Here is a 27,033-nt window from a genome sequence, read left to right on the forward strand (position 1 = left end):
TGTTCTTTTTTGTTGTATTAAGGTTATTTTCATAGTGTGTTAATATATACTTTTACGTATGACAGTTAAGTAAGGGGTTCACCTTAATTTTGTAGGTTAAAATTTGAATCACATTTTACGCTGGTTGTCTGTTAGTTTGGGCTTCTTGTATAACCGCGGTGGCTGGCACGAGATTTACCAGCTCTAACGTTTGCTGTAACTAAGTCAAGCTTGTACTCATTGCTTAATTTTTATCACTGCTGAAATACCCTTGGGGGTGTGGCAAAGCTAGGTCTTTTGGGCTATGATGTACCTGATACCGGCTCCTTTTGTCTGATAGGACGGTTAGGGTGTTTTTACTGGTGTGCTGATACTTGCATGTGTAAGTTTAGCAAAAAGTAACAATAAGGTTAGGACCAAATCTTTCTGGTTTTGGGGTATGTTGGTTACCCATCTTGGCAACTTCAGTGCCGTGCTTTATGATAAGCTACAATATAATATAATATAATATAATATAATATAATATAATATATGTTTTAGAATTGTTTAGTATTAGTAGGTCCTTTGATTTTTATTTAGTGTCTATATAACTAATGTTTATGTCAGTTTAGTTGCTCTTGGATTTAGGGGTTTGACGAGAAGTAAGTGGCTATTTGGGCTAATGTTAGTTTTAACGGGGGGTAGGGGGGTTTAGCTAAATAAAATGTATGGTTTTAATTGTTTAGGTTTGAAATTACTGTCGTGGGTTTTTGGAAAAATATATGTCTTATAAGCATTAATTAAATAACGCCATATCAATTTTGTAAGACCAACCAGCTTGAACGTAAGTCCAGTTTCACTGAGTCGGCAGGTATCAGTTATGAGGGCCTGAGAACACAAAGAGAAAAAGAGAACTACTATATGCAAGTAAAAACACCGTATGCCAGGTTATAAACTTAATGTATAGAACTCATTAACCAGAGGCCTTTTAAAGAGAAACAAATGAACTTCATTAGTGTTATGTGCCTGAAAAAACAACCAGAGGCCAGAATAGATCAGTTATGTACGCCACCTATCACATGGGCCTGAAACTGGTAATGTTGTATCTTACTAACAAGGGTTGCTTATTTCTCGTGATTAGCTAAATTGATAGATAACCTGGTACTGCGGCTATAGTCATGCTGTAGAATAATTATTTAACTCTATGTTCTTAAACCATTCCATTTATAATACCTGTGTGATAGTCACATTGAATAAATATGTTATGTAAAACCAATAAAATGTATGTCAATAATCAAATTAAGCAGTAATATTACTGGAGATATGCTAACGGAAAATAAATGAATGTACAATAGTACATGGAGGGTATAACGGAAACTATTCTACCGGGCCTGGTAGAGAAAAATGGGCAAATGTTTGGCGTTAGATGCCGTGGTGTTTACTACCGGTGTCAAAAGGTAGTTTAATAAAATATTCCAGCTTTGGGGGCCGGGGATGAAGATTTAAGTCCTTCTCTTTTGATTATTCTAGGAAGGTTGTAGTCTTCAGTCTTTGATTTACAAGACCAATGCTTTATAGGTTAAGCTACTAGAATGTTTTAAGTTAGTATTTTGTTTTCGATTATTCCATAGGTATAAGGATTAATAGAATTAAGAAGCAACAGAGGGTCTGTTGCTTTTTACAGATTCAGACTAACACGGCTACCTCTCTGATACTTGAATTAAGAAGTAGAGGATAGAGGCTACTTGGCCGATAACGATGAATGGGTCTTCGACTGGTTGTCCTCCGATTCATGTTAGTACTAAGAGGTTAGCGACTAAACATCAGAATAGGGTTTGTGTTAGTGGTCGGAATTGGGCTGTTCGTTGTTTTGATATGTGTAAAGTGGGCATTAGGAATAGTACGAGGATGGAGAATAGGAGGGCGAGTACGCCACCTTTGTTTAGGATTGATTGTAGGATTGCTTAGGCGAAAAGGAAGTATCATTCTGGTTTAATATGTGGAGGGGTAGATAGGGGGTTGTCTGGTGTAAAATTGTCTGGGTCTCCTAGAAGATTAGGGGAAAATAGTACTAGGGTTAATAGGAAGGTTAGTATTAAAATGAATCCTAATAGGTCTTTGTATGAGAAGTAGGGGTGGAAGAGGATTTTATTGGCATTTGAGTTTAGTCCTGTTGGGTTGTTTGATCTGGTTTCATGTAGGAAGAGTAGGTGTACTATTGCTAGACCAATAATGGGAAATGGTAGTAAAAGGTGGAAGGTAAAGAATCAGGCTAGGGTTGCTTTGTCTACTGAGAATCTTCCTCAGATTCACTGTACTAGTGTGTTACCGACATATGGAATGGCTGAGGGGAGGTTGGTAATGACGGTGGCACCTCAGAAGGATATTTGGCCCCATGGTAGGACGTAACCTACAAATGCAGTGGCTATTGTTAGAAGTAAGAGGATGATTCCTGTGTTTCAGGTTTCTTTGTATAAATATGAGCCATAATAAAGTCCCTGTCCGATGTGGACGTAAATGCATATGAAGAAGAGGGGGGCACCGTTGGCGCGTATGTTGCGGATAAGTCATCTGTATTGTACATCTTGGGTGATACGGGCTACTGATGAGAATGTTAGTGAGATGTCTGGAGAGTAGTGTATAGCTAGAAAAATTCCGGTAATAATTTGTAGAATTAGACAAGTGCTTAATAAGAATCCAAAGTTTCATCAAGCAGAGATGTTAGAGGGGCTTGGTCGGTCAATGAATGAATTATTGATGATTTTTACTATTGGGTGAGTTTTTTGTAGGTTTGTGGCCATTGGGTTTTTGTAGTTGAATACAACGGTGGTTTTTCAAATCATAGGTCTTGGTTTAAGTTCAAGCAAGAATTGTGATGTATTTTATGTTTTTATTTGGGTTTTGTTTTGATTTTTGGATGGTTGGTGTGTCTTGTAATCCGTCTCCTTATTATGGGGTTCTTAGTTTAGTTTTAGAGGCGGCTTCTGGGTGTGGGGTGTTGGTTGGTATGGGAGGGTCTTTTGTTTCTTTGGTGTTATTTTTAATTTATTTGGGTGGAATGTTGGTGATTTTTGCTTATTCATCTGCATTTGCGGCGGAACCTTATCCTATTGGTTGGGGAAGTTTAGGAGGGGTGGTTTATGTGGTGGGTTATATTTTACTTGTTGTGGGTCTTGTGGTTAGGGGTTCTTGTTTATGGAGTATAGAAGGGTTTGGTTGTGTTACGGCTGATGCTGATGGGTTATGTGTTGTTCGTTTAGATTTTGGTGGGGTGTCGTGGTTTTATTATTTTGGTAATGTGATGTTTTGATTACTGGTTGAGGGTTGTTGTTGACATTGTTTGTTGTGTTGGAATCGGTCCGTGGTTTATCCCGTGGGGTACTTCGTGCAATTAGGTTGCGATAAGTAGTAACATGATTGATAGGATGAATGAGGTTATGTAGATTTTGATGAGGCCTTTTTGTAATGCAGAGGTGAATTTTATTGGGGCAACTTGTAATTTGGTTAGTCCTTTTGGGCCGATGTTTTCGTATCAAGATAGGTCGGTTGAGTGAGTTGCAGCGTTTTGGCATAATTTTAAGTATGTTGTTGGTAGTGCACGATGGGTTAGGTGTTGAAGTACACTGATGAGTTAAGTATCAGAGGGGTAGCCGTGTTAGTCTGAATCTGTAAAAAGCAACAGAGGGTCCTGTGGCACCTTTAAGACTAATAGAAGTATTGGGAGCATAAGCTTTCGTGGGTAAGAACCTCACTTCTTCAGATGCAAGTAATGGAAATCTCCAGAGGCAGGTATAAATCAGTATGGAGATTACGAGGTTAGTTCAATCCAGGAGGGTGAGGTGCTCTGCTAGCAGTTGAGGTGTGAACACCAAGGGAGGAGAAACTGCTTCTGTAGTTGGCTAGCCATTCACAGTCTTTGTTTAATCCTGAGCTGATGGTGTCAAATTTGCAAATGAACTGGAGCTCAGCAGTTTCTCATAGGGTGTATCCATCTGGATAATCGGAGTAACGTCGTGGTATTCCAGCTAAACCTAAGAAATGTTGAGGGAAAAAGGTCATGTTAACTCCTGCGAATATTACTCCAAAATGTACTTTTGCTCAAGTTTGGTGTAGTGAGTATCCTGTGAAAAGTGGGAATCCATGGGTAAATCCTGCTATGATAGCGAATACAGCCCCTATTGAGAGAACGTAGTGGAAGTGTGCTACTACATAATAGGTGTCATGTAATACGATGTCTAAGGATGAGTTAGCAAGTACAATGCCTGTTAGCCCTCCAATAGTAAATAGGAAGATGAAGCCAAGGGCTCATAATATGGTGGCATCTCATTTGATTATTCCGCCATGCAGGGTAGCTAATCAACTGAATACTTTTACTCCTGTTGGAATAGCAATAATTATTGTTGCAGATGTAAAATAGGCTTGGGTGTCTATGTCTATTTCAACAGTAAATATGTGATGGGCTCATACAATGAAACCTAAAAATCCAATGGATATCATTGCTCAAACTATTCCTATGTAGCCAAATGGTTCTTTTTTGCCAGGGTAATAGGTGACTACATGAGAGATTATGCCAAATCCTGGTAGAATTAGGATCTATACTTCGGGATGGCCAAAGAATCAGAATAGGTGTTGGTATAAGATTGGGTCTCCCCCTCCTGAAGGGTCAAAGAAGGTTGTATTTAGGTTTCGGTAAGTAGTATAGTGATACCTGCAGCTAGTACTGGTAACGATAGTAGTAATAGGACAGCTGTAATAAGTACTGATCACACAAATAGGGGTGCTTGGTATTTTGATATGGCTGGGGAGTTTATGTTAATTGCTGTAGTAATGAAGTTGATAGCCCCTAAAATTGAAGACACACCAGCCAGGTGAAGAGAAAAGGTCTACAGAGGCACCGGCGTGAGCTAAGTTTCCAGCTAGTGGAGGGTATACAGTTCAACCTGTACCTGCACCTGCTTCAATTCCTGATGATGCTAGAAGTAGTAATAGGGATGGAGCTAGAAGTCAGAAACTTATATTATTTATGCGTGGAAATGCTATATCTGGTGCTCCAATTATTAATGGTATGAGTCAATTTCCAAATCCACCAGTTCCTGGTTGGCTTAGTTCTGCACGGATTAGTAGACTTAAAGCTATGCCTGCTATTTCTGCTCAGGCCCCGAAGATTAAGTATAGGGTGCCAATGTCTTTATAATCAGCGGGTTAAAATCACAGGTAGGATGGCTGAGTGTTTAAGCGTGCACGGGAATTGAAATAATGACATCTTCGTTATTTTATTTGTATTTTTTTTCATCTTTTTCATTTGATTTTTTTCCCTCGAATTTGGTGCCTCATTTAACTTAGCACCCTAGGCGACCGCCTAGTTAGCCTATATGGATGGGCCGCCCCTGCATAGGAATCTCTCAGGGCCCTCAGACCTGGCCTCCCTCAGCCCAGCACACCCCAGTCTCCCCTGCATCCAGGTGGGCTCTGCCTGCTCCCCCTCTCCAGCCCCGAGCCCCCCTGCTTCCCAGCTGGGCATCTGATGTCACCGGCCCCAAGTTCTGCCCCTGTCCATTGTCTTCTATCCAGGTAAACAGGGTTGCCTGGGACTCCTCTCCTCACTTCTGTCCTCTGGCCCCCATGGCTGAAACCGGCTGGTCAGGTCCCCGGGGTCCTCTCTTCACAGCCCATTGTCCTCACACTGGCCAGAACCAGCTGCAACTCCTGAGCTGGGTCTCTGGGTCACCAGGTCACCGGTCGCTGGGGTATCCATTCTCCAGGCCATTAGCTGGGGTCCAAAGTTCCATTGTCGGTCCTCTGTACCAACAAACTCCCTCTCCCCTCACCTCGTTAAACCAGTAACACCCAGGGAAACGGAGTCCCACCCGCTCTGCATGCAAACCATTGGAAAAACCAAGAAAAACCAAGAAACCCCCCACTTCATCACACCAGCCGCCCCCAGTTACGGCCTCCCCCTCGGAGACCCACCGTCATCCCCCGTCCATCCAGGGCCTCACTAGGCAGGGTGCCTTTGGCCCTAGCGCTTTCCCAACAGGCGGCTGGGTAGTTAAATCGCCCAGGACCACCAGGGGTCATCGCCCAGTCCAGAGCTGCTCCCCCATCCCGCAGAACCCCAGCCCCCCGCCCCCAGCTCCCAGAGACAGACCCCCCCCCAGCCCCCTCTTTGGGGATGCTGCGTCTGGCCCTGGCGCTAGAATAACAGCACTTGCTGCCCCCCAAGTGTCTGTCCCCCTCCTCTCTCTGCAGCGGGGTCCCCCAGCCCCTTTTCTCTCCCCCCTTTCTCCCTAGACCTCCCCACCCTCCATTTCTATTGTATAAACCCCCAGAGCTTCCTTCTCCCCTGCCCCCCAAATCTCCCCACCGCAGGGAGCGGCTGTGATACCGGAGCCTCCAAATGTCCCCTCATGGTGGGTTCAGCCGACGAAGGTGAGTGAGAAGTTCAGGCAGCGTCACGAGAACCTGGATGAATGAACGTTTGGGGGAAAGTTGGCGAGACAGAAAGACGGGATTAGTCCAACCCGAGCGGCCGCCGAACTCATGGGCCAGGCTGGGTAACATGGGAGAAGTGGGGGACCCAAAATTGGGGCTTTGGGGGAGATGGGCTGATTGGGGGTGAGCTTGGGGGGGCAGGCCGGGGGGCTCTTTCACGTGTAGCTCCCCCACATAGCAAAGCAGGGGGCAGGATTGTTTTCACACTAACTCCCATTTGAAATAGGGCAGCTCCAGCTGGGGGAAGTGGTGGGGGGTGGAGGCAACGGGGGGTGGGATCAAGAGATGGGAGTTGGGGGGCACAGGCTGGGGGTCAGAGATGCCGGGGGGTTCATGGCTATGCTGCCATTGCCCCACCCTGACAGTCTGGGGGGGGATTGTTCCCGCTCCCAGGCTGAGGTGTCGGCCATCTTAGCCAGGGGCAGCATGGCCGCCCTGCCAGGGCTGCAGAGGGCAATGGGGCAGCCATATTAACTGAGGGCATCCAGGGGTCCCTTCCCTACAATGGGGCGGTCGGGGGCCTGAGGGGACGTGGGGGGAGAACAGAGGACAGGATGTGGGGGGCACAATGGTGAGTGAAGGGACATGGGACGGGGCAGCACTAGGAGGGTGGGGAGCTGATGGGGGGGACGTGAGGGAATTACAGGCTGGGGGGACAGAACTGGGGGGAGAGCCAGGGACATGAGGGGACACGGGATGGGGTGGGGTTGGGGGGATGTGATATGGGCAGGGAACACAGGCCAGGGGGCAGAACGGGGGGCTGAGGGGCCCAATGGGTGAACGTTGTGGGAGGTGAAGGGCAAATGAGCTGGGGAGCCAGAGCTGGGGCATCTGCCGGGGCGGGGAGTGGGGGCAGTTTCTCTTGAGCTCTGTCCCTGTGATCTTGTCCCGTCCCCTGTCTGGGCAGCTCCCACCTCCCCCATGTCCCTTTCGCAGCATCCTGAGGTTGGAGAGGGAAACTCAGATCAGCTGTTGGCCCCTGTGAGCTCTGCCCCGGGCCCTGAGCTGCACAGACCCGCTGCCCCGGGGATGGGCTGGGGAAGGGACATGAGGCCTTTCACCTCTAGGGGGCTGGCTCTAATCTGTGTCTTTTTCTCTAAGCACCAGACCCCACCCCCCAACCAGAGCCAAGGAGAGAACCCAGGAGTCCTGGTTCCCAGACCCTCCTCTCCAATCACTAGACCCCACTATCCTTCCAGAGCGGGGGTATATTACAAGGTAGCTGCCAGGGCATCAGGTTTACACAGAGTTTCACTGGCAGTAGCAGAAACAGGAAGTGAGCGCCGGCTCTGGGAAAATTTCCCCTTTCACAACTTTATCGGCTGTTCCTTTAACAACTCAGGATCTACATTTATCCCTCCCTCCCCCACTCATGGGGACCAGAAACCACAACCCCCCCTGATGCCCATTTCTGCAGTGATACTACCTGAGAAGGAAGTTGGCCAGGCCCCTCCACCCTCATGCTCCAGGGCGAGCACTGGGCCCAGCTGGGTCAGGAAGGAATCTCTGTCCCTCTCCATGGGAGAGGGTCGCTCCTTTGGGGGCTGGAGGAGAGAGCCCTCCTCTGCTCTGAGCTGCTGCTCCAGGGAGGCTAGAAGGGCCTGTTGGAAAAGGTCAGGGCAGCCTGGGCACCTCTTGATGCCTCCTGAGATTGCCCTGTTCCCAGCTGGTCCCTGGACTGGGCAGCTCCCATGTGGGGCTGGGGGGTGATGGGGCGGGGGGCGGGAACCAGGCAGCTGCAGGAGGGGATGTGGTTTGATGGGCGTGGCAAGGAGTTGGCTTTGCTCCGACCGTGGTAGATCTGGGCTGGAGATTGCAGAGTAACCATCTGATGGGGAAGAACAGGGCCAAGTGCATCACAGGCTTCCTGGGGCCGCAGCCTGTGGCGCAGTTCCTCATTCCGCTCGCGCTCGGGCCTCAGACTGGGTGGAGCTGGGTACCAGGGTGTTGGTGGCAGCGCTGAGGAGCCCCCACTGCCCTGTCATGGCGTCTGCTCTCACTGTCCTCCTCCTCGGTGAGTATCAGAGAGAGCCAGGGAGAGTGCCCATGAGGGGGATCTGAGACCAGGGTGTGTGCCCATGCGGGGGATTGGAGACCAGGGCGTGTGCCCTTGAGGGGGGGATCTGAAACCAGGGCGTGTGCCCATGGAGCGGGGGATCTGAGACCAGGGCGTGTGCCCATGGTGGCGGGGGGGGGGAGCGGGGGTCTGAGACCAGCGTGTGTGTCCATGGGGGGATCTGAGACCAGGGTCCGGTCACTCTGGGATTTGGTCTCTAACAAGTTGTCTCCTCTCCAGGCTGCTGGCTGGCCGGGTGGAGCGGGGTGTCAGGACGTGAGTATCTGTGGGGAATGGGGCAGCTGGGGGAATTTCTGCATTAAGGACGAGGGACGTGGGTGGGGGTGCGGGGCGCCAATCCCCCAGAGGTATGAACCTGTCAGACACGTTCTCCCCAGAGGTGGGGACTGAGACCTCGCTCTAATCATTACCGGGATGGGAACCTGTTGGAACAACTGGGGGATTTTGTAAACATGTTTTTTTGGGGGGCCTGTCCTGTGAGCTGCTTGCTCAAATGACCCAAATTTAGGCCAGGAACCCCATGTCACGGAGTGTGGGGGAGTCAGGGCCCTGCACCCGCCACTTCTTATGATTCACCGTGACTCTCAGCGACAGTAAAACAGAGGTTTATTAGATGCCAGGAACACAGTCTAAAACAGAGCTTGTAGGTACAGAAAACAGGACTCCTCAGTCGGGTCCATCTTGGGGGGTGGGGTCTAGGCCTCCCCCGCCAGCTCCAAACTGAAACTCCCTCCAGCAGTCTCATCCAGCCACACCCCCTGGCCCCTCCTCCAGCCTTTGTCCAGTTTCCCCAGGCAGAAGGTGTCACCTAGCCCCAACCCCCTCCTGGGCTCATGTTACTGCTGGCTGTCAAGTATCATCCCTCAGTGAAGTCACCCCCTATTTCCCATCACCATCTAGCATTGGTGCAGTACCCCGGGGAAAGGGAGGCACGCCCCGTGTTAGCAGAAGGCAGTAAACTAATAAAACTCCCGTGCAACATTCCCAGGTTAATACTCCCCACTCCCTACTCAGTCACATCTCTCCTGCCTTCAAGACTGAACTGAGCGTGGTCACTCTAACCAGTGACCTGGGAAAGTTCAGGCCCCCCTCTCTGGGACAACACATCAGCTTTGGCTTTTCCCCTCACATGGGCCACCTCCATATCGTAATCCTGCAGGAGCAGGCTCCACCTCAGTGGCTTGGCATTGGCTCTTTTCATCTGGTGTAGCCAGGTCACGGGGGAGTGGTCAGTGTACACGGTGAAGTGTCGCCCAAAGAGATATGGCTCTAGTTTCTTAAGGGCGCACACCATGGCCAAGCATTCCTTCTCTATGGTGGCGTAGTTTTGCTCCCGGGGTAACAACTTCTTGCTCAAGTACACGATGGGACATCTCTCCCTCTTTTCATCTGCCTGCATTAACACTGCCCCTAGCCCCATGTTTGAGACGTCGGTGAACACCATAAATGGCTTGTCAAAGTCTGGGGTTACCAGAACTGGGCCACTGACCAGAGCCTCCTTCAATGCACAGGGAGCCCTCTGGCACTGCTCAGTCCAGACCACCTTGTCTGGCTTCCTCTTCTTGCATAGCTCAGTGATGGGGGCGGCTATGGAGCTAAAGTGGGGCACAAATCTTCGATAGTACCCCGCCATCCCGATAAAGGCTTGGACCTGCGTTTTGGTTTGGGGAGCGGGCCAGTCTCTGATCACCTCCACCTTGGCTGGTTCTGGCTTTAGGCAGTCGCTCCCCACCTGGTGGCCCAGGTAACATATGTCAGCCATCCCCACCTTGCACTTCTCAGCTTTTACGGTCAGCCCAGCCTCCTGGAGTCGGTCCAGCACTTGTTTAACCTGGGACACATGATCCTCCCAGGTCTGGCTAAAGACACAGATGTCATCAATATACGTCACGGCAAAACTCTCCATCCCCTTCAGTAGCTGATCCACCAGGCACTGGAAGGTGGCCGGCATCCCCTTGAGGCCGAAAGGCAGGGTCAGGAACTCAGAGCCCCAGAGGGGTGATAAAGGCTGATTTCAGCCTGGCATCTGAATCCAATGGCACCTGCCAGTAGCCCTTTGTAAGATCCATGGTGGTAAGGTACCGAGCTCCTCCCAGCTTGTCTAGGAGCTCGTCAGGCCTGGGCATGGGGTAGGCATCGGCTACAGTGATGGCACTGAGCTTCCGATAGTCCACAGAGAACCGGATTGACCCGTCGTTTTTGGGGACCAGCACCACCGGTGAGGCCCAAGGGCTGGAAGACGGCTGCATCACCTCCAAAGCCAGCATGTCCTTGACTTCTCTTTCCAGGTCCTGAGCAGTTTTCCCTGTGACTTGGAAGGGAGAACATTTTATAGGCGGGTGCGATCCTGTCTGCACCCGGTGGACAGTCAAATTAGTGGTCCAGACTGGTTGGAAAACAGCTGTCAGTACAGATGCAGCACCCCTCCGATCTCAGCTCGCTGGGCAGGGGTCAGCCGATCAGAGAGGGGAATTGTTTCTGGATGGGAGCCAGCTCCTGTCTCAGGGACTAGATCTACTAAAGGGTCATCTCCCTGTTCCTCCTAATGTCTACACACGGCCAACACCACATTTCCACTGTCATAATATGGCTTCATCATATTGACATGGTACACCCGGCGGTGATGCGCCTGGTTAGACAGCTCCACCACGTAGTTTAACTCATTTAGTTGCTTGACAACCTTGAAAGGGCCTTTCCCTGGCGCCTGGAGTTTGTTTTTCCTCACGGGGATGAGAACCATCACCTGGTCCCCAGTGGCGTAGGTGCGGGCCTGCGCCGTGCCATCATACCAGACCTTCTGTTTTCTCTGGGCTCTGGCCAGATGCTCCTTGGCTGGCCGTGGGGGTCACAGTGCCCCCAGGGTTCGCCGGGCTCCGTCCAGCCCCTCCCCTAGTCATAGGTAGGAGGGGCCTTGGAGTGCTCTCGGCAGCAGTCTGACCCCTCCCAGCTGGGGCAGACACCGGTGCCTGTGCTGCATCTGCTGGGCTGCTTCCCCAGGGGTGGGATCAGCTCCTCCGAGCGATCCTCCTTCTCTAGCTGGGCAATGAGCTGTTCTTTGGTGAGCTTCCCCCTGCGAAGCCCCCTCTGCCTGCACAGCTCTACAAGGTCCCTCTTAAGGAGATGGTTATACATCTTCCCGCTGTTCCCAAGTTGTTGTGGACTCACAGGCCTGTGTGCTCTCAGCTCCCCACGGTTTCCAGGAAGAACCTCTACTGTGCCAGCCCTTCTCCAGGTCACCACCTCTCCCCCAGGATCAAGCCGCAGTCTCCTCCGCCCCTGGAAACGCTCACCACAGTCCCCAGGGGTAGGGTTACCATACGTCCGGATTTTCCCGGACATGTCCGGCTTTTGGGGGCTCAAATCCCCGTCTGGGGGGAAATCCCCAAAAGCCGGGCATGTCCGGGAAAATCGGGAGGCTCGGCCGGGGCCTCTTTGTCTGGGGCCGGGGCTGGTGCGGGGCCGGGGGCATGGTGCCGGGCCGGGTGCGCGGTGCCGGGCCGGAGGCCAGGCCAGGCCAGGGTCGCAGGGCCGGGCCGGGAGCCGGGGGTCCGGGCCCGCGGGGCTGGGAGCCGGGGGCGCGGTGCCGGTCCGGGCCCGCAGGGCCGGGAGCCGAGCCGAGCCGGGCCCGCGGGGCCGGGAGCCGAGCCGGGCCCGCGGGGCCGGGAGCTGGGCCGGGGTCGGGGAGCCGGGAGCCGGGGTCGGGGAGCCGGGGGTCGGGGAGCCGGGAGCCGGGCCGGGGTCGGGGAGCCGGGAGCCGGGCCGGGCCCGCAGGGTCGGGGAGCCGGGCCGGGCCCGCGGGGTCGGGGAGCCGGGCCGGGGAGCCGGGAGCCGGGCCGGGGTCGGGGAGCCGGGCCGGGGTCGTGCCCGCGGGGCTGGGAGCCGGGCCGGGGTCGGGGGCTGGGAGCCAGGGGGTGCGCTGGGCCGCCGGGGGTGGTCGGCCGGGGCCAGCACCCCAGGGCCCGAGCCGACCCAGGCTGGAGCCACCGGGGGGCCAGCCTGGGCCGCGCCTCCTCCCCCCCACACCCTCCCTTACCTGCTTCAGGCTTCCCGCGAATTAAATGTTCGCGGGAAGCAGGGGAGGGGGCAGAGACTTTGGGAGGGGCGGAGTTGGGGCGGGGCGTGGGCAGGGCTGGGGGCGGGGCCGGGCCCCCAGGGAGTGTCCTCCATTTGGAGGCACAAAATATGGTAACCCTACCCAGGGGGACCCCTTTACTGCAACAGTCCTCTCACTGGTCACGTACTCCCAGGGGTTAGGCCTAGCTCCTCTCTGAGCCTTCAGCAAGCCTGGTTCTCGTTAATCCCCCTACGTTTTACTGCTCCCCAGTACCTCACTGCAAGAAGCGCCATCCACGGGGTGCAGTACATCCCACCACTACCACCAGTTGTCACGGAGTTTGGGGGAGACAAGGCCCTGCACCTCCCACTTCCTGCGATTCACCGTGACTCTTGGTCAGCCAGTAAAACAGATGTTTATTAGAGGACAGGAACATGGTCTAAAACAGAGCTTGTAGGTACAGAGAACAGGACACCTCAGCCGGGTCCATTTTGGGGGGCAGTGAGCCAGATAACCATGTCTGCACTTCACTCCACGTCCCCAGCCAGCCCCAAACTGGCTCACCTTCCAGCCCCTCCTCCTCTGGGCTTTGTCCCTTTCCCGGGCCAGGAGGTCACCTGATTCCTTTGTTCTCCAACACCTTTAGCCATCACCTTGCAGGGGGGAAGGGCCCAGGCCATTAATTGCCAGGAGACAGAGTGTCGGCCATTTATGTACACTGACCCTTTGCTCTGCAACAATTACACCTCCTTATCCCACCACCTAGAGACTTAAGACATGCATGGGGAAATTGAGGCATCCCTACAGTATTCAGAGGAAACATTAAGAACTGTCCCACTTTGTCACATCCTCCTGTGTCTCTCCCCAGCTGTGAGCTGTGGGGCCGGGCCTGCACCCCAGGGACGGGCGGGGGGGTAAAACGCTGGAGCGACTGATGGGAAGAAGGTTGAGTCAGATGGACATGGTTTGTGTCACCCCCACTTACTGCCTGTTTGTTTGTGAATCCAGAGGGGTCCTACCCCAAACCCTCCATCTCTGTCAGCCCTTGTGGGGTGATCCCCGTGGGAGGAAATGTCACCATCCAGGGTGGGCATCAGTACCTGGGCATGACGTTCCTCCTCTACAAGGCTGGAGATGGGAACTATCTGACTTACACAGACCCTGCTGGCTCTGAGGCTGAATTTCCCATCACCAGAGCCAGACGGGAACACGGTGGCAGCTACTCCTGTCGTTATAGCGACAGAACAGTACGAGCTGCCTACTCGGAGCCCAGTGACCCTGTGCAGATCATTGTAGCAGGTGAGGGGCCCAGCCCAGCACCTCGGCTCCCAGCCCCACACCCAGCCAGACCCCCAGGGGTCTCCGTGAGCCCTGGTGCCCAGCAGATGGGATATCCAGCCCAACCAGTGCAGATCAGGTGGAGGGGGGATATCTTGGCCCCATGGTGCCTTGGTGCCTTGGATCCCAGGGGAGACCCTGACCCTGTCTCTGTCCCATCGCTGATGCTCCATGCCGGGGACGGGGCGCGGTGGCTGTGCCGATGTCTGTCTCACGCCCCGTCTCCCTCACACTGCAGAGCTCAGCTCCCCCAAACCCTCCATCTCCCTCAGCCCCACCCGGTGGGGGTTGTCCTGGGGGGAGCCGTGACCATCCGGTGTTGGGGTCAGCGCCAGGGTCTGGAGTTTGTTCTGTACAAGGCTGGGCCAGGAACGCAGCAGCATGGGGCAGGGACTTGGGTGGGGTCAAATTTCCCATCCCCAAAGTGAGCCGGGCAGATGGAGGCAGCTACACCTGCTATTATCCCCCGACTCGGATCCCGACACCTGGTCAGAGCCCAGTGACCCCATGCAGCTGGTAGTAGCAGGTGAGGGGCCCGGCTCAGCATCTCCGCTCTCAACCCCAGGCCCAGCAGAGGGGACGCCCGGCCGGGGAGCAGGGATGCCGTCAGTGGAGGGTTCCCCAGCCAGGGGGGAGAAGCAGCCGCTGGAGATTCAGTGCTGAGGGAGAGAAACCCCTGCCCCCAGGGGGAGCTGCAGGCTCCCAGGCAACACATCAGTTAGGGGGTGATGGGCGGAGCTGAAGGTTTTAAACCTCCGTGTATAGGAGACACTTACACAGTCCCCTACAAGTCAGAAGTGATGCTGAGCACAGAACCCAGGAGTCCTGGCCCCCAGCCATCCCCTCCCCCGCTCTAACCACTAGCCCCCACTCCCATCCCAGATCCAGGGATAGGACCCAGGAGTCCTGACTCCCAGCCCCCCTACTCTAACCACTAGGCCCCACTCCCCCCCCCCCACCAGAGGGATAGAATCCAAGAGTCCTGGCTCCCAGCCCTCCCAGCAGAGAAGCCAGGCAGTGAATGGACCTTGGAGACTGGACTGACCTGTCACCCACGAGGGAGCAGAGCTCTGGATTCCCAGGGGCTGGGGTTGCTCCGTGTCTCATGCTGTTAGCCCAGGGCTCAGAGGAAACTCTGGCCCCCGTGGAAAGGCATCCAGGAGCCCGTCCCCAGGGCCGCCGGGTCTGACCCACCACTGAGGCTGCGTGGTGAGGACGGGCCCCAGGACTGAGTGACGGGGCCTGCGTCTCACGGCCTGTCTGCTTCCCACTGCAGAGCCCAGCTACCCCAAACCCAACATCTCTCTGAGACCCAGCGGGGGGGTCTCCCTGAGGGCAGCTGGGACCATCCAGTGTCGGGGGCAGCGCCTGGGCATGCGATTCATGCTGAATAAAGATGGACGCCATTTCCAAACTGTGGATTCGGACGGGTTCGAGGCTGTGTTTACCATCAGCAACGTGAGCTGGGAGGACGGCGGGAATTACAGCTGCTCCTATCACAGCAGATCGGAGCCGTTCGCCGTGTCATACCCCAGCGACCCCGTGGAGCTGGTGGTGAGAGGTGAGGAGCCTGGCTCAGCGTCCCCGTTCCCAACCCCATCCCCAGCCAGACCCTCCCAGGGGCTTGGTGGCAGTGGGATGCTCAGAGCCAGGCTCTGCCGAGTCCTGACCCCGCAGAGGGGACGTCCAGTCAGGGAGCGGGGACGGAGTCACTGGGGGGTTCCCCAGCCATGGGTGAGCAGCAGCCCCTGGAGACTCGGGGCAGGGAAGCTAATTTAATGCTGCCCCTTGTGCGTAGGAACCGTGAGTCGCTATTTAATCCCGTGATCCCCTCCCCTGTGTTCTCCAGGCCCCGGCCCAGGCAGTGCCCCGGCTGGGGCTGAATGAGGCAGGGGCTGCAGGAGAAGCAGTGACTTGGTGGACACGGCGCTGGGCTGGGACCCAGGAGATCCGGCCCAGCTCCTGGTGCAGCCAGACTCTGTGTGATGGGAGCACGTCGCGGGTTTTAAAAGTGTCCTTCCTTGTGGGGGGGCCTCAATCTTGGGGGATCTCAGGCCGAGCGCCCACAAACCGAGACGCCCACAGTTAGTGGAGACCTCTGCAAACGCTGGCCTCAATAGCGCTGGATCCCTTGTGTTGGGGGAGGACGTAGGGCCCCCGCCATGATCAGGGCCCCGCTGTGCCAGGCGCTGCATAAACACAGAGTAAAGAGAGTCCCTGCCCCAGGGAGCTCACTAAGGAAAGTGAATCTGTCTTTGCCTCAGTTTCCCCCCCATAGAATGGGGATAATGACACCTCCCTGGCTCTCGGGGGGCTAACTCCCTTCCATGCCTAGGGCCGGCCGGGGAATCATAGAAGATTAGGGTTGGAAGAGACCTCAGGAGGTTCTAGTCCAACCCCCTGCTCAAAGCAGGACCAACCCCAACTAAATCATCCCAGCCAGGGCTCTGTCAAGCCGGGCCTTAAAAACCTCTAAGGATGGAGATTCCACCACCTCCCTAGGGAACCCATTCCAGTGCTTCACCACCCTCCTAGTGAAATAGTTTTTCCTAATATCCAACCTGGACCTCCCCCACTGCAACTTGAGACCATTGCTCCTTGTTCTGTCATCTGCCCCCACTGAGAACAGCCCAGCTCCATCCTCTTTGGAACCCCCCTTTCAGGTAGTTGAAGGCTGCTATCAAATCCCCCCTCATTCTTCTCTTCTGCAGCTGGAGGCCGGGGCTGGGTGGGTGCCCGGGTCTGGCTCTCACAGCCTGTTTCCTGTGCGCAGATCGCAGCTTATCCAGACCCTCCATCTCTCTGAGCCCCACTGGGGTCACCGCCCCAGGGGCAGACATCACCATCCGGTGTCAGGGGCAGCGCCGGGACGTGAGGTTCTTCCTGCACAAGGCTGGAGACCAGAACCCGCCGCGACACATGGACCCTGCTGGGGACGGGGCCGAGTTCCGCATCCCCACCGTGGGCCGGCAGCACGGAGGGAGCTACAGCTGCAGCTACCGGCTCCAATCACAGCCCTTCGTCTCGTCGCAGCCCAGCAACCCCGTGCAGCTGGTGGTAGCAGATGAGAGGCCCAGCTCCACGTTCTCGCTCCCAGCCGGACCCTCAGAAGGTCGGCACCCTGATGGGATGCTCAGAGCAGAGGTCCCAGTGCTAAGGGTTCCCCTGTACCCCTGTGCTTCTGCGGACCAGGGTCGGGATGCTGGGGCTTCTCCCATCACTGGTCGCGGGGAGTTGGGGGCAATCTCTGAGTTGGTGTTTCAGCCCCTCCCCCCACCCTGACAGACGCTGGTTCTCTTTCTGCAGGGGGAACCGACCCGACCCAGCCTGGAGCAGCGCCGAATCCCACCCGCCCGGGCAGTGTGGGGCCAGGTACTGGGGCTGGGGGGAATCTACTGAGTCAGAGATTAAGGGGCAGCTTCCCCCAGTGGTTGCCCAGGGGGAGGGATGGAGGCTGTTCTCAGGGGCAGTGACTCCCCCACACCAATGGATTTGGGAGGGGAGCGAAGCCTCCCGCTCAGACACGAACCCGCTGCTAACGGGGCAGCCGGAGGCTTCCTCTGGGGGCAGCTGGGCCCATCAGTGGTGGGGGTGGGGGTGCCCTGGAGCTCCCTGCGAAGCAGCCAGGAGCAGCCAGCATGGGAGGCGGGATACCGGGCTAGATGGGCCCGTTGCTCTGAGTCGGTGTAGCCATGAGGAAGTGGGTGAAATGCCTTAGAAATTACGGCCAGGCTGGATCAGACAGCGCCCCCTAGTGCTGTGCTGGGCAATGGGGCCAGCTCTGACTGATGGGGAGAGCGCCCCCTGCCTGCAGCCCAGCGCCCCCTAGCACTACAAATCCCCCAAATCTTGTTGCTGTGACCCCACTTGATGCCCTGGGCCCCCCCAACATCGTCCCCATCTAGTTTTCTGCTGCCTGCGCCCTGCGGTGTCCCAGCCCCTTGGGCACCGCCTGGGGTGGGAGGGGCTGGGGGGGGGGAACAGACCAGCCGCCCCCGGCACTCACGGCTCTGCTGTTTCCCAGACGGATCGGAATCGCTGGAACCTATGGGTCCGACTAGCCCCATCATCGCCGGGGTGAGCGCGGCAGCCGCCGTCCTCCTCCTCCTCCTCGTGGCCTTCGTCTGCTTCAGAAAAACCCGAGCCAGTGAGTGTCCCGCCCAGCGAGGGAAGGGTTAAACCTGCCGCTAAGCAGGGCGGGATGGGGTCACGGCTGGGATAGGGGACTGTGCCGGGGAAGCCAAGGGGCGGCTCAGCAGGGTAATCCCTGTACACACAGCTGTCCCGCCCCAGCGGGGCCACTTCTCAGCATCGCGCAAGGGGTTCTGTAAAATGAGCCTTGGGCACCGTGTCTCTCAGGTACCTGGGATGCCAGGGGAGCCACCGGCCTGTGGATCAGGTTCGTTAAAACGAGTCACTAATGAGGGAGGATTGGGGACAGGAAAAGCCCCCGAGTTAATCTGCCCTTCCCCCCGGTGCATGCTCTGGTGTTGTGCTGCCCCCTGCTGGTCCAACCCAGCCCAGCAGGGATCCAGGCTCAGCACCAGCAGCAGAGGGGACCCCCCAGACCCCATCCCTGCTGCCCTGTGGGGGTGAGTGGCCGGGCGCTGGGACCGGGGGATCCCGATTGGCTCATGGGGGATTTTGGTTTGTGTCTCTCTGCAGGAAAAGGAGCCGCACCGAGACCGAGCAGGTAGGAACCCGGCTCCTCCCCCCTCCCGATCGACCTGCCGGGGTCACAGGACTCCTGGGTTCTGTCCCTGGCTCTGTGTGTGTGTGTGGGGGGGGGGTAATGGGGTTGGGAGTCAGGACTCCTCAGAGATGACCTGGGCCTGCTGACAGTGGAGGGGCACAACCCCAGAACAGCTGGAGTCACACCACACCCGCCCCCCCTCCCGGAAAGCAGTGACCCCCCACGCTGCAGCTCCCAGCTGTTTCTCTGCTCCTGCCTCTGCCTCTCCCTGTCCAGCCCAGCTCCCCAGCTCAGCTGCTCCACAGGGAGGGGCCCGGCTGCACCATGTGACCGAGCAATCTGGGGAGGGTCATGTGACCCTGCATGCCCCCCCCCCCCACGTTTCGCCTCTGGCAGGGGAGTGGGGTCTAGTGGTTGCGGCGGGGGGGGGGGGTTAGGGAACAGGGTTCAGTGTGAGGCAGGATGGGGGGCTCTCTCAGTGTGTTGGGGAATCTCCCTGCGGGTGGGGGGATATGACATTTACAAGGGGATTTTCTCTCTTTTAGCCCCAGCCCCTTGAGGGTATTGAAGACCCCGGCACAGCAAGACCCCATCTGTGAGTAACACACCCAAGGAGGTACCAGGGTGGGGCAGGACCCCTGGGGATGGGAGGGGCTTGTGGGGGCTCCACAGCTGCTTCTGGGTGGGACTAAGGAGAAGGCCCCAGAGGTAGCTGGTGTCAGCTGAGCTTCTTGCCTCCCTCCACACCAACTCCCTGGGGGCCACCCTCCCCTCCCCCTCTAGTTCAGTGTCTCCCTCTGTGGGCCCCCCATTCTCCCCCCCCAAGCCTGGAGCGTTGTGTGTCCCCCCTTCACTTCTCCATTGGACCTTCCCAGCCAATAACCTGGGGAGAATCCCCATCCACTCCTGGCTCCCAGCCCCCTGCTCTAACCACTAGATCCCAGTCCCCTCCCAGAGCTGGGATGAGAACCCAGGAGTCCTGACTCCCAGCCCCCCTCCCGCCATAACCCCCTAGACGCTGCTGCCGTCTCTGTGCCTCAGTTTTCCTCTCTGTAACATGGGGCTAATGACCTTGGCCCATGCTGTGGGGCGGGGGAGGGGTGGCTGTGCTGGTCTCTGAGCCCCCTGGCTGGACAAAGGGGTCAGAGCTGGATGTGGGGTTCTGCTCTGGGCCGGCCGGGGGTGCAGCTCAGCTGGTGTCTCTGTTCTACAGACTCCTCCATCGATGAAGGGAAAGAGACGCAGACCCTGGTAAGTGTCCCTGTCCGCCCGCGGGCCCTGACCCCCAACCCTGACCCACATGGGCCCCACTCACCTTATCTGGCACACTCAGTATTTTGGGGTGGGGGTGGGGTTCCTGGGAGGTGCTTATGGGATCGCCAGCTGGGATTGCAGGGGTGTGTGTGAGTGTGTTTGTGTGTGTCCCTGTCACCCCCTGCTGGAGGGGACAAACCCTGCTCTGTGTGAATGTGTGTGTGTGTGTGTGTGTGGTGGGGGTGTTTGGTGCACACAGATACACACCCCAGTGACTCTCTCTCCTCCCAGCCCCAGGAGCCCGACCACGGTGCCGATGGACTCACCTACGCCGAGCTGGACGGCTGGGCGCTGCACACCAAGCGGGGGGGCCTGGCCCCTGCCCCTGAGGCCGCCCAGTCCAGCGTTTATGCCGCGATCAACGTGAGCCGGGGGGCCCCGCAATGAGAGCCCTGCGCAGCCATGGGGTACCACCCCGAGGGGGCAACAGACTCACAGACTTTAAGGCCAGAAGGGTCCTTTGTGATCATCTTGTCTGAGCTGCTGCACATCGCAGGCCACAGAGCCTCACCCACCCACTCCTGTAGCAGACCCCAGCCTCCGGCTGAGTCACTGACGGCTTCAAATCATGGGTTAAAGACGTCAAGTTTCAGAGAATCCACCACTGACACTACAGTGACTCCGCACTTAACGGTGTAGTTCTGTTCCTGAAAAATGCGACTTTATGTGAAACGATGTTAAGTGAATCCAATTTCCCCATAAGAATTAATGTAAATGGGGTGGTTTAGGTTCCAGGGAATTTTTTTCCGCCAGACCAAAGACATTATATACATATATAGTATAAGTTTTAAACAATTCTAAACAAACAGTTGAATACTGTCCACAGCAATGATGATTGTGAAGCTTGGTTGAGGTGATGAAGTCAGAGGGTGGGCTATTTCCCAGGGAGCCTTGCTGCTAAATGATGAACTAGCACTCGGCTGCGCCCTCAACGGAACATGCTGATGAGCCCACCCTATCCATGGAGTGCACCACTCCCTCCTCCTGACAGCGCATGCACGGCTACGCAGGTGCTGACTTTCCAAAGTGCAGGGGGCTGCGTGCATGAGTGAGTGAGAGAGAGAGAGAGAGAGAGGGGTGCATTGCCCCTTTAACTTTGCTGACCCCACTTCAAGAACGTTGCCTGTTTAAGCAGATCAGCCAGTTCAGACAGGAAAACAACAGCTTCCAGCAAGCTCCCCCTCCCCCGTTCTGTCCCTGAGCCCTGTCCCCTCCTTCGCTTTGTGGAGAGAGGGTACGGGGGGGGGACAGGTGCAGGGAGACATCCTAAGGTTACCATATTGCAGTCCTGGAAAAAGAGGACACTCTAAGGGGCCCCGGCCCTGCCCCAACTCCGCCCCTTCCCCGCCCCTGCCCCAACTCCGCCCCTTCCACGGCCCCGCCCCAACTCCGCCCCTTCTCCAAAGTCCCCGCCCCGACTCCATCCCCTCCCCTGAACGCTCTGCCCCCTGCTCCTCCCCCTCCCCTGCTTCCCGCAAATCAAATGTTCGGAGAACGGAGTGGTCTCTAGTAGTCAAAGACCCTTCTTCCCCGTCCCCTCCAGTCTATGTCTATCCTATTGCTGTCTAACCCGCCCCAGCTCCTCATATGATTTCAACTGCCCCCCACTACCGCTCTGGATTCCTTGTCCTAGTTTCCCGGTCCTGTCTCACTCTCTTCTCTCCCCGCCCCCATCCCTCAGATGGGATGTTCGTTCCAGATTGGCAAAATTATAAGGCTTCCCAACATTTCAACACTTCCCATTCTAAATTTTCGGTTGCTTAACTATAGGCTAGTTCTGCCTACAACAAAGCATATTCAGAACCTCTGATTAAAGGGATTATAAGTGTAGCAACCTCCATCATAGCTAGTCACCAAAGATTGAACCCGAGCCATCCAGACTTAAAAGCATAGAATCATAGAATATCAGGGTTGGAAGGGACCTCAAGAGGTCATCTAGTCCAACCCCCTGCTCAAAGCAGGACCAATTCCCAGCTAAATCATCCCAGCCAGGGCTTTGTCAAGCCGGGCCTTAAAAACCTCCAAGGAAGGAGACTCCACCACTTCCCTAGGTAACGCATTCCAGTGTTTCACCACCCTCCTAGTGAAATAGTTTTTCCTGATATCCAACCTGGACCTCCCCCACTGCAACTTGAGACCATTGCTCCTTGTTCTGTCATCTGCCACCACTGAGAGCAGCCGAGCTCCATCTTCTTTGGAACCCCCCTTCAGGTAGTTGAAGGCTGCTATCAAATCCCCCCTCATTCTTCTCTTCTGGAGACTAAACAATCCCAGTTCCCTCAGCCTCTCCTCATAAGTCATGTGCTCCAGACCCCTAATCATTTTTGTTGCCCTCCGCTGGACTCTTTCCAATTTTTCCACATCCTTCTTGTAGTGTGGGGCCCAAAACTGGACACAGTATTCCAGATGAGGCCTCACCAATGTCGAATAAAGGGGAACGATCACGTTCCTCGATCTGCTGGCAATGCCCCTACTTATACAGCCCAAAATGCCGTTAGCCTTCTTGGCAACAAGAGCACTCTGTTGACTCATATCCAGCTTCTCGTCCACTGTGACCCCTAGGTCCTTTTCTGCAGAACTGCTACCTAGCCATTCGGTCCCTAGTCTGTAGCAGTGCATGGGATTCTTCCGTCCTAAGTGCAGGACTCTGCACTTGTCCTTGTTGAACCTCATCAGGTTTTTTTCGGTCCAATCCAGTAGAAGCATGAGCTTCTACTACTTGAGTTCAAGATATAACTCCCTTAGCTGGTAGCTATACAGTTATCCTCTAAAAATCCACCAGAGGAGGGCACAAAACACATGTTGGACAGTGAATTACAAAAGTGCCAAATATTATTATTAGACTTGCAATACTTTTCACAATGAACATCAGCGGGGGATCAACTGGGAGTTTAAGAATATGTGGAAAACAATTTTAGAATAACATTCAGTGCTGTCGTTTAAAAGAAAAAAGAACTGTTAAAACTCATAACTTAGCAGCTTTCAGTGTTTGAAAAAAAACAACTTCTAGGAGGGATACAAGTTAAGAATGTTGAAACAGGAAAATGTTATGCTTAGTTACCACTGGGGCAAGGCGGCGTGCTATGTAATACTTGCTAGATTTCACTGTAATGTTTTCAATATATAACAGCGCTATGCTGATTTCATTGATATTGTTAAGCAATTCAGGCTGATTTTATTTCAGCCCACATCTTAATAGTTTTGAATACAAGATCACAATTCTCAGCTCAGTTGGTCTGAACATGCAAAGCTTTAAAACTGCTCTGCTCTAAACTGTATATTAACTACAATTTTATAAACCTGCATGTCAGAGAACTGTGTGCCACTACTACTAGACCGTGGCACAAGGCAATTCAGTGTGAATCACAGAAATGTAGGACTGGAAGGGACAACAGGTCATCTAGTCAAACCCCTGCACTGAGGCAGGACTGAGTAATAACAACACTAGACCATCCTTGACAGGTGTTTGTCTAACCGCTTAAAAAACTCCAATGATTGCTATTCCATAACCTCTCTAGGTAATTTGTCCAATGCTTAACTACCTTTACAGTTAGGAAGTTTTTCCTAATGTCTAACCTAAATCTCCCTTGCTACAATTTAAGCCCATTGCTTCTTTTTCATGCATGTCCTGAGTGGGATGGGGATGGGTCCAGGCAGTGGGATTGGGGGGAGGGAGGTCGAGGGAGTCGGCGGGTGTGTGGGGATGGACCGGGGGAAGCAGGGTGGAGGAATTGAGGGGGACAAGACTGGGACTGTGGGGGGCTGAGGGGGATGGGACAGGACTGGGATGGGGGGAGTAGGGTAGGGGCTGAGGGGAGCATGAATGGGACAGGGTAGAGAGAGCTGTGTAGAGTGGGGCGGTGGAGACAATGGGACTGGGCTGGGGGGGTTGGGGAGAGGGACAGGGTCTGGTGGGGATAAGACAGAGGGGAGCAGGACTGGAATGGGGGGAAGTTGAGGGGGTGGGACAGCAGGGGGAGCGATGGGGGTGGGATGATGGGGGAGGCTGAAGAAGAGATTTGGGGTAGGGCAAGGCTGAGGGCAGTGGGTTGGGGGGAGCAGGGGGACTGTTGGGGAGGCTGTTGGGACGGGGGCAGGGACTGAGGGCAGTGGGTTCGGGATGGGAGGTACAGGGGGAATTGCGGGGGAGGCTGAGGGAACAGGGTCAGGGTGGGGGCTGAGGGCAGTGGGTCTGAGGGGAGCCCCCCCAGAGGGACCTGCCAGGGGGCCAGGTGAGCCCAGCAGTGCTTGTCTGGAGCGGCTCCCAGGAAGCATCCAGCAGGCAGGTCCCTCCCAGTCCCTCTGGCTCCTTCCTACGGTTGGGTCTAGGGGAGGGGGGCAGGGGCCCCCCCGCTCTCTGCCCGAGTCTACAGGCCCCGCCCCGCTGCAGCATGCAGGGGAACGAGACCTCCTCCCTGCCTCTCGGTGTGCCAGGGCAGGGGCAGGGCTGTTCTCTGCAGGCTCCTGCCGGCCGGGCGGGGGGCCCCGTGGGCTGGCACCGCCGCGCCGGGAGCTCAGCTACGCACTGCCCCGGGGCCCAGGGGGGAAAGATGAGTGGCGCCGGCTTGCCGTGGTTCCCCCAGCGCGGCTGCCCTGTCAGCCGCTTTTGGGTCTTTAAACAGCCGTCCGGGGGGAATTTGTAAAAAGCTAAAAATGTCCAGGATTTCCCCCCGGACGGCTGTTTAAAGACCCAAAAGCCGGACATGTCCGAGGAAACCCGGACATATGGTAACCCTAAGACATCCTGATATCAGCACCCCTCCCTCGTCCCCCAGCAAGCAGGAAACTCCTGGGAGCAGCTCCAAGGCAGAGGGCAGGTCCAGAGCAGCACGGCAGTGGGGGGAGAGACAGCTGAACTGCTGCTGGGAATTTAGGGGAGCTGTTTGGGGGGGCTGCTGGCCCCCCCTGGTTCTAATCCCCACAAGGAGGGGCTGCTCTTCCAGAGAATCCTGCAAGCAGTGGACAAAGCAGGCAGCGGCCAAACGACGCTACAAGGGAGCATTGCGCAACTTTAAATGAGCTTGTTCCCTAATAGATCAGCAACGTAACAACGAAACAACATTAACCGGGACAACGTTAAGTAAGGAGTTACTGTAGTTTAAACCTGCCAGTGCCCCGCGCCCCAGGCTGCAGATGAAGGTGAAACCCCACCAGGGTCTCTGCCAATCTGACCTGTGGGGAAAATTCCTTCCTGATCCCAGATACGGCGACCACTTAGACCTTGAACATGTGGGCAAGACCCACCCGCCAGACACCTGGGGACGGATTCTCTGTAGTAACTCAGAGCCCTCCCCAGCGAGTGTCCCGTCTCCGGCCGTTGGGGATATTTGCTGCTTCAGTCGCGGATCAGCTCCATGCCGTTGTGGGATGTCTCCTCATCCCGTCCCCTCCAGAAATGTCTCGAGCTCAGTCTTGAAGCCAGTTATGTCCTTTGGGAGGCTGCTCCAGAACTTCGCTCCTCTGACGGTTGGGCCTTGTCTACACTACAGAGTGTTGTCGGCAAAAAGCGCCACAATAACATCGCTATTGCAAGTTCACGCTGCACTTCCTCTGCCAGCTTCCTTCTGGCATTCACGGAGCGGCTGCATGCGGTGGAGCGTCGCTTTTGGGCTCGGGAAACAAGCGCTGAGCGGTGGGATCACACTGTTACGCAGGTCTGGGATAGGTGATGTGTGTGTGGGGGCACGCGGTGTTACATGGTCCCCCAGATTTCTGCCAGGGTGCGAGTTGGCCTGTGCGTGGGAAAGGCACCAGCAGCAAGTGCTTCCGCTGAGACCCACTAGACGTTGCCCAGAGCCGGGAAGTGAGACCGGGCTGACAGTGCAGCTCTCTGCCAGAGGGGTCACAGGGAAGCCAGCTGAGTCCCATCCCTTCCTCGCCAGCAGCCACATGGTCCCCATGAGAATAACTTCTCTTCACAGGTGACACAGCAGGGAAATGTATGTACCTGCTCGAGTGCGTGTCTGGACTAGCCTGCCTGGGTGCACAGAAGGCAGCTCAGAGAGTCAGGGAAAGGGGGGGAGGAGGCAATGGGGGCCGTGATGATATGGGGGTTGGGGGCTGGGGGAGGCAGCAGGGGCCAAGGCGCCAAAATACAAGTTCGCCTAAGGTGCCATTTCCCCTAAGGACGACCCTGGCAGGGCCGGCCTTAAGTGTGGGCCAGGTGGATGACTGTCCAGGTGCCGTGGTCACAAGGTTGTTGCTGGAGTGGCCTTGGCAGTCACCAGGAAGCTGACCGTGGCTATGATGGTGTGTGTGTGTGGGGAGCCTGTCATTGCACACACCCTCCCCCCGCCATTATCTGCAGTTACCAGTCGCCTGCTCTGGGATGACAAGCCACGGCTACAGAATGTTCGGATGCGGGAAGCCCCCTCCCTGGACCTGTGTGCAGAGCTCGCCCCAGCCTTGCGGCACAAGGACACCCAAATGAGAGCAGCCTCCCATGAAGAAGCGCCTGGTGATCGCAGTGTGGAAGCTGGTGACTCCAGACTGCTACCGGTCAGTCATGAATCAATTGGGAGTGGGGAAATGGACAGCGGGTGCCCTGTTAACACAAGTGTGCAGAGCCATTCATCACATCTCACTACAAAGGGCTGTGACTCTTGGCAATATGCGTGAAATAGTGGACGGCTTTGCGGCAATGGGATTTCCTAGGTGCAATGGGGTGATAGATGGAACTCGTGTTCCAATTTTGGCCCTCAACCATCTTGCAACTGAGAACATCAATAGAAAGGGGTACTTCTCCATAGTATTGCACGCGCTTGTTGATCACTGTCGGTGTTTCACTGACATCAATGTAGGGTGGTCTAGGAAGGTGCATCACACATCTTCAGGAACACTGACCTGTACAGAAAACTTCAAGTAGGGATTTTCTTTCCAGGCTGGAAGATTCCAGTGGAGGGTGTTGAAATGCCCACAGTGATCCTGGGAGACCCAGCATAGCCCTTACTCCCATCTTTACATTGAAAGCCTTATATGGGAAACCTGGACAGCAGCAAGGAACACTTCAACAATAGGCTGAGCAGGTGCAGAATGACCGTGGAATGTTCCTTTGGCAGATGAAAAGAGCGCTTGCGATGCTTTTATGGCAGGTTAGACCTAAGTGAG

At 55.4% G+C, this 27,033-nt stretch overlaps 1 protein-coding gene and 2 pseudogenes across 1 annotated transcript; 1 reads left to right on the top strand and 2 right to left on the bottom strand.

The window, feature by feature from the left end:
• Positions 1-1,488: 1,488 nt before the first annotated feature.
• Positions 1,489-2,759, bottom strand: LOC128826522 (cytochrome b-like; annotated as a pseudogene).
• A 1,174-nt stretch (positions 2,760-3,933) lies between these two features.
• On the bottom strand, positions 3,934-4,770 carry LOC128826736 (cytochrome c oxidase subunit 1-like; annotated as a pseudogene).
• A 3,625-nt stretch (positions 4,771-8,395) lies between these two features.
• On the top strand, positions 8,396-20,767 carry LOC128826617 (immunoglobulin superfamily member 1-like). Its single transcript, XM_054009988.1, has 10 exons — positions 8,396-8,464; positions 8,747-8,782; positions 13,590-13,880; positions 15,196-15,480; positions 16,693-16,995; positions 17,944-18,066; positions 18,585-18,612; positions 19,164-19,207; positions 19,826-19,863; positions 20,158-20,767. The coding sequence occupies exons 1-10, from the start codon at positions 8,434-8,436 to the stop codon at positions 20,311-20,313; spliced, it is 1,335 nt and encodes a 444-aa protein (XP_053865963.1). The 5' UTR covers positions 8,396-8,433; the 3' UTR covers positions 20,314-20,767.
• Positions 20,768-27,033: the final 6,266 nt, after the last annotated feature.

This window comes from Malaclemys terrapin, chromosome 20 (genome assembly GCF_027887155.1).
Source record: "Malaclemys terrapin pileata isolate rMalTer1 chromosome 20, rMalTer1.hap1, whole genome shotgun sequence".
NCBI lineage: Eukaryota > Metazoa > Chordata > Testudines > Emydidae > Malaclemys > Malaclemys terrapin.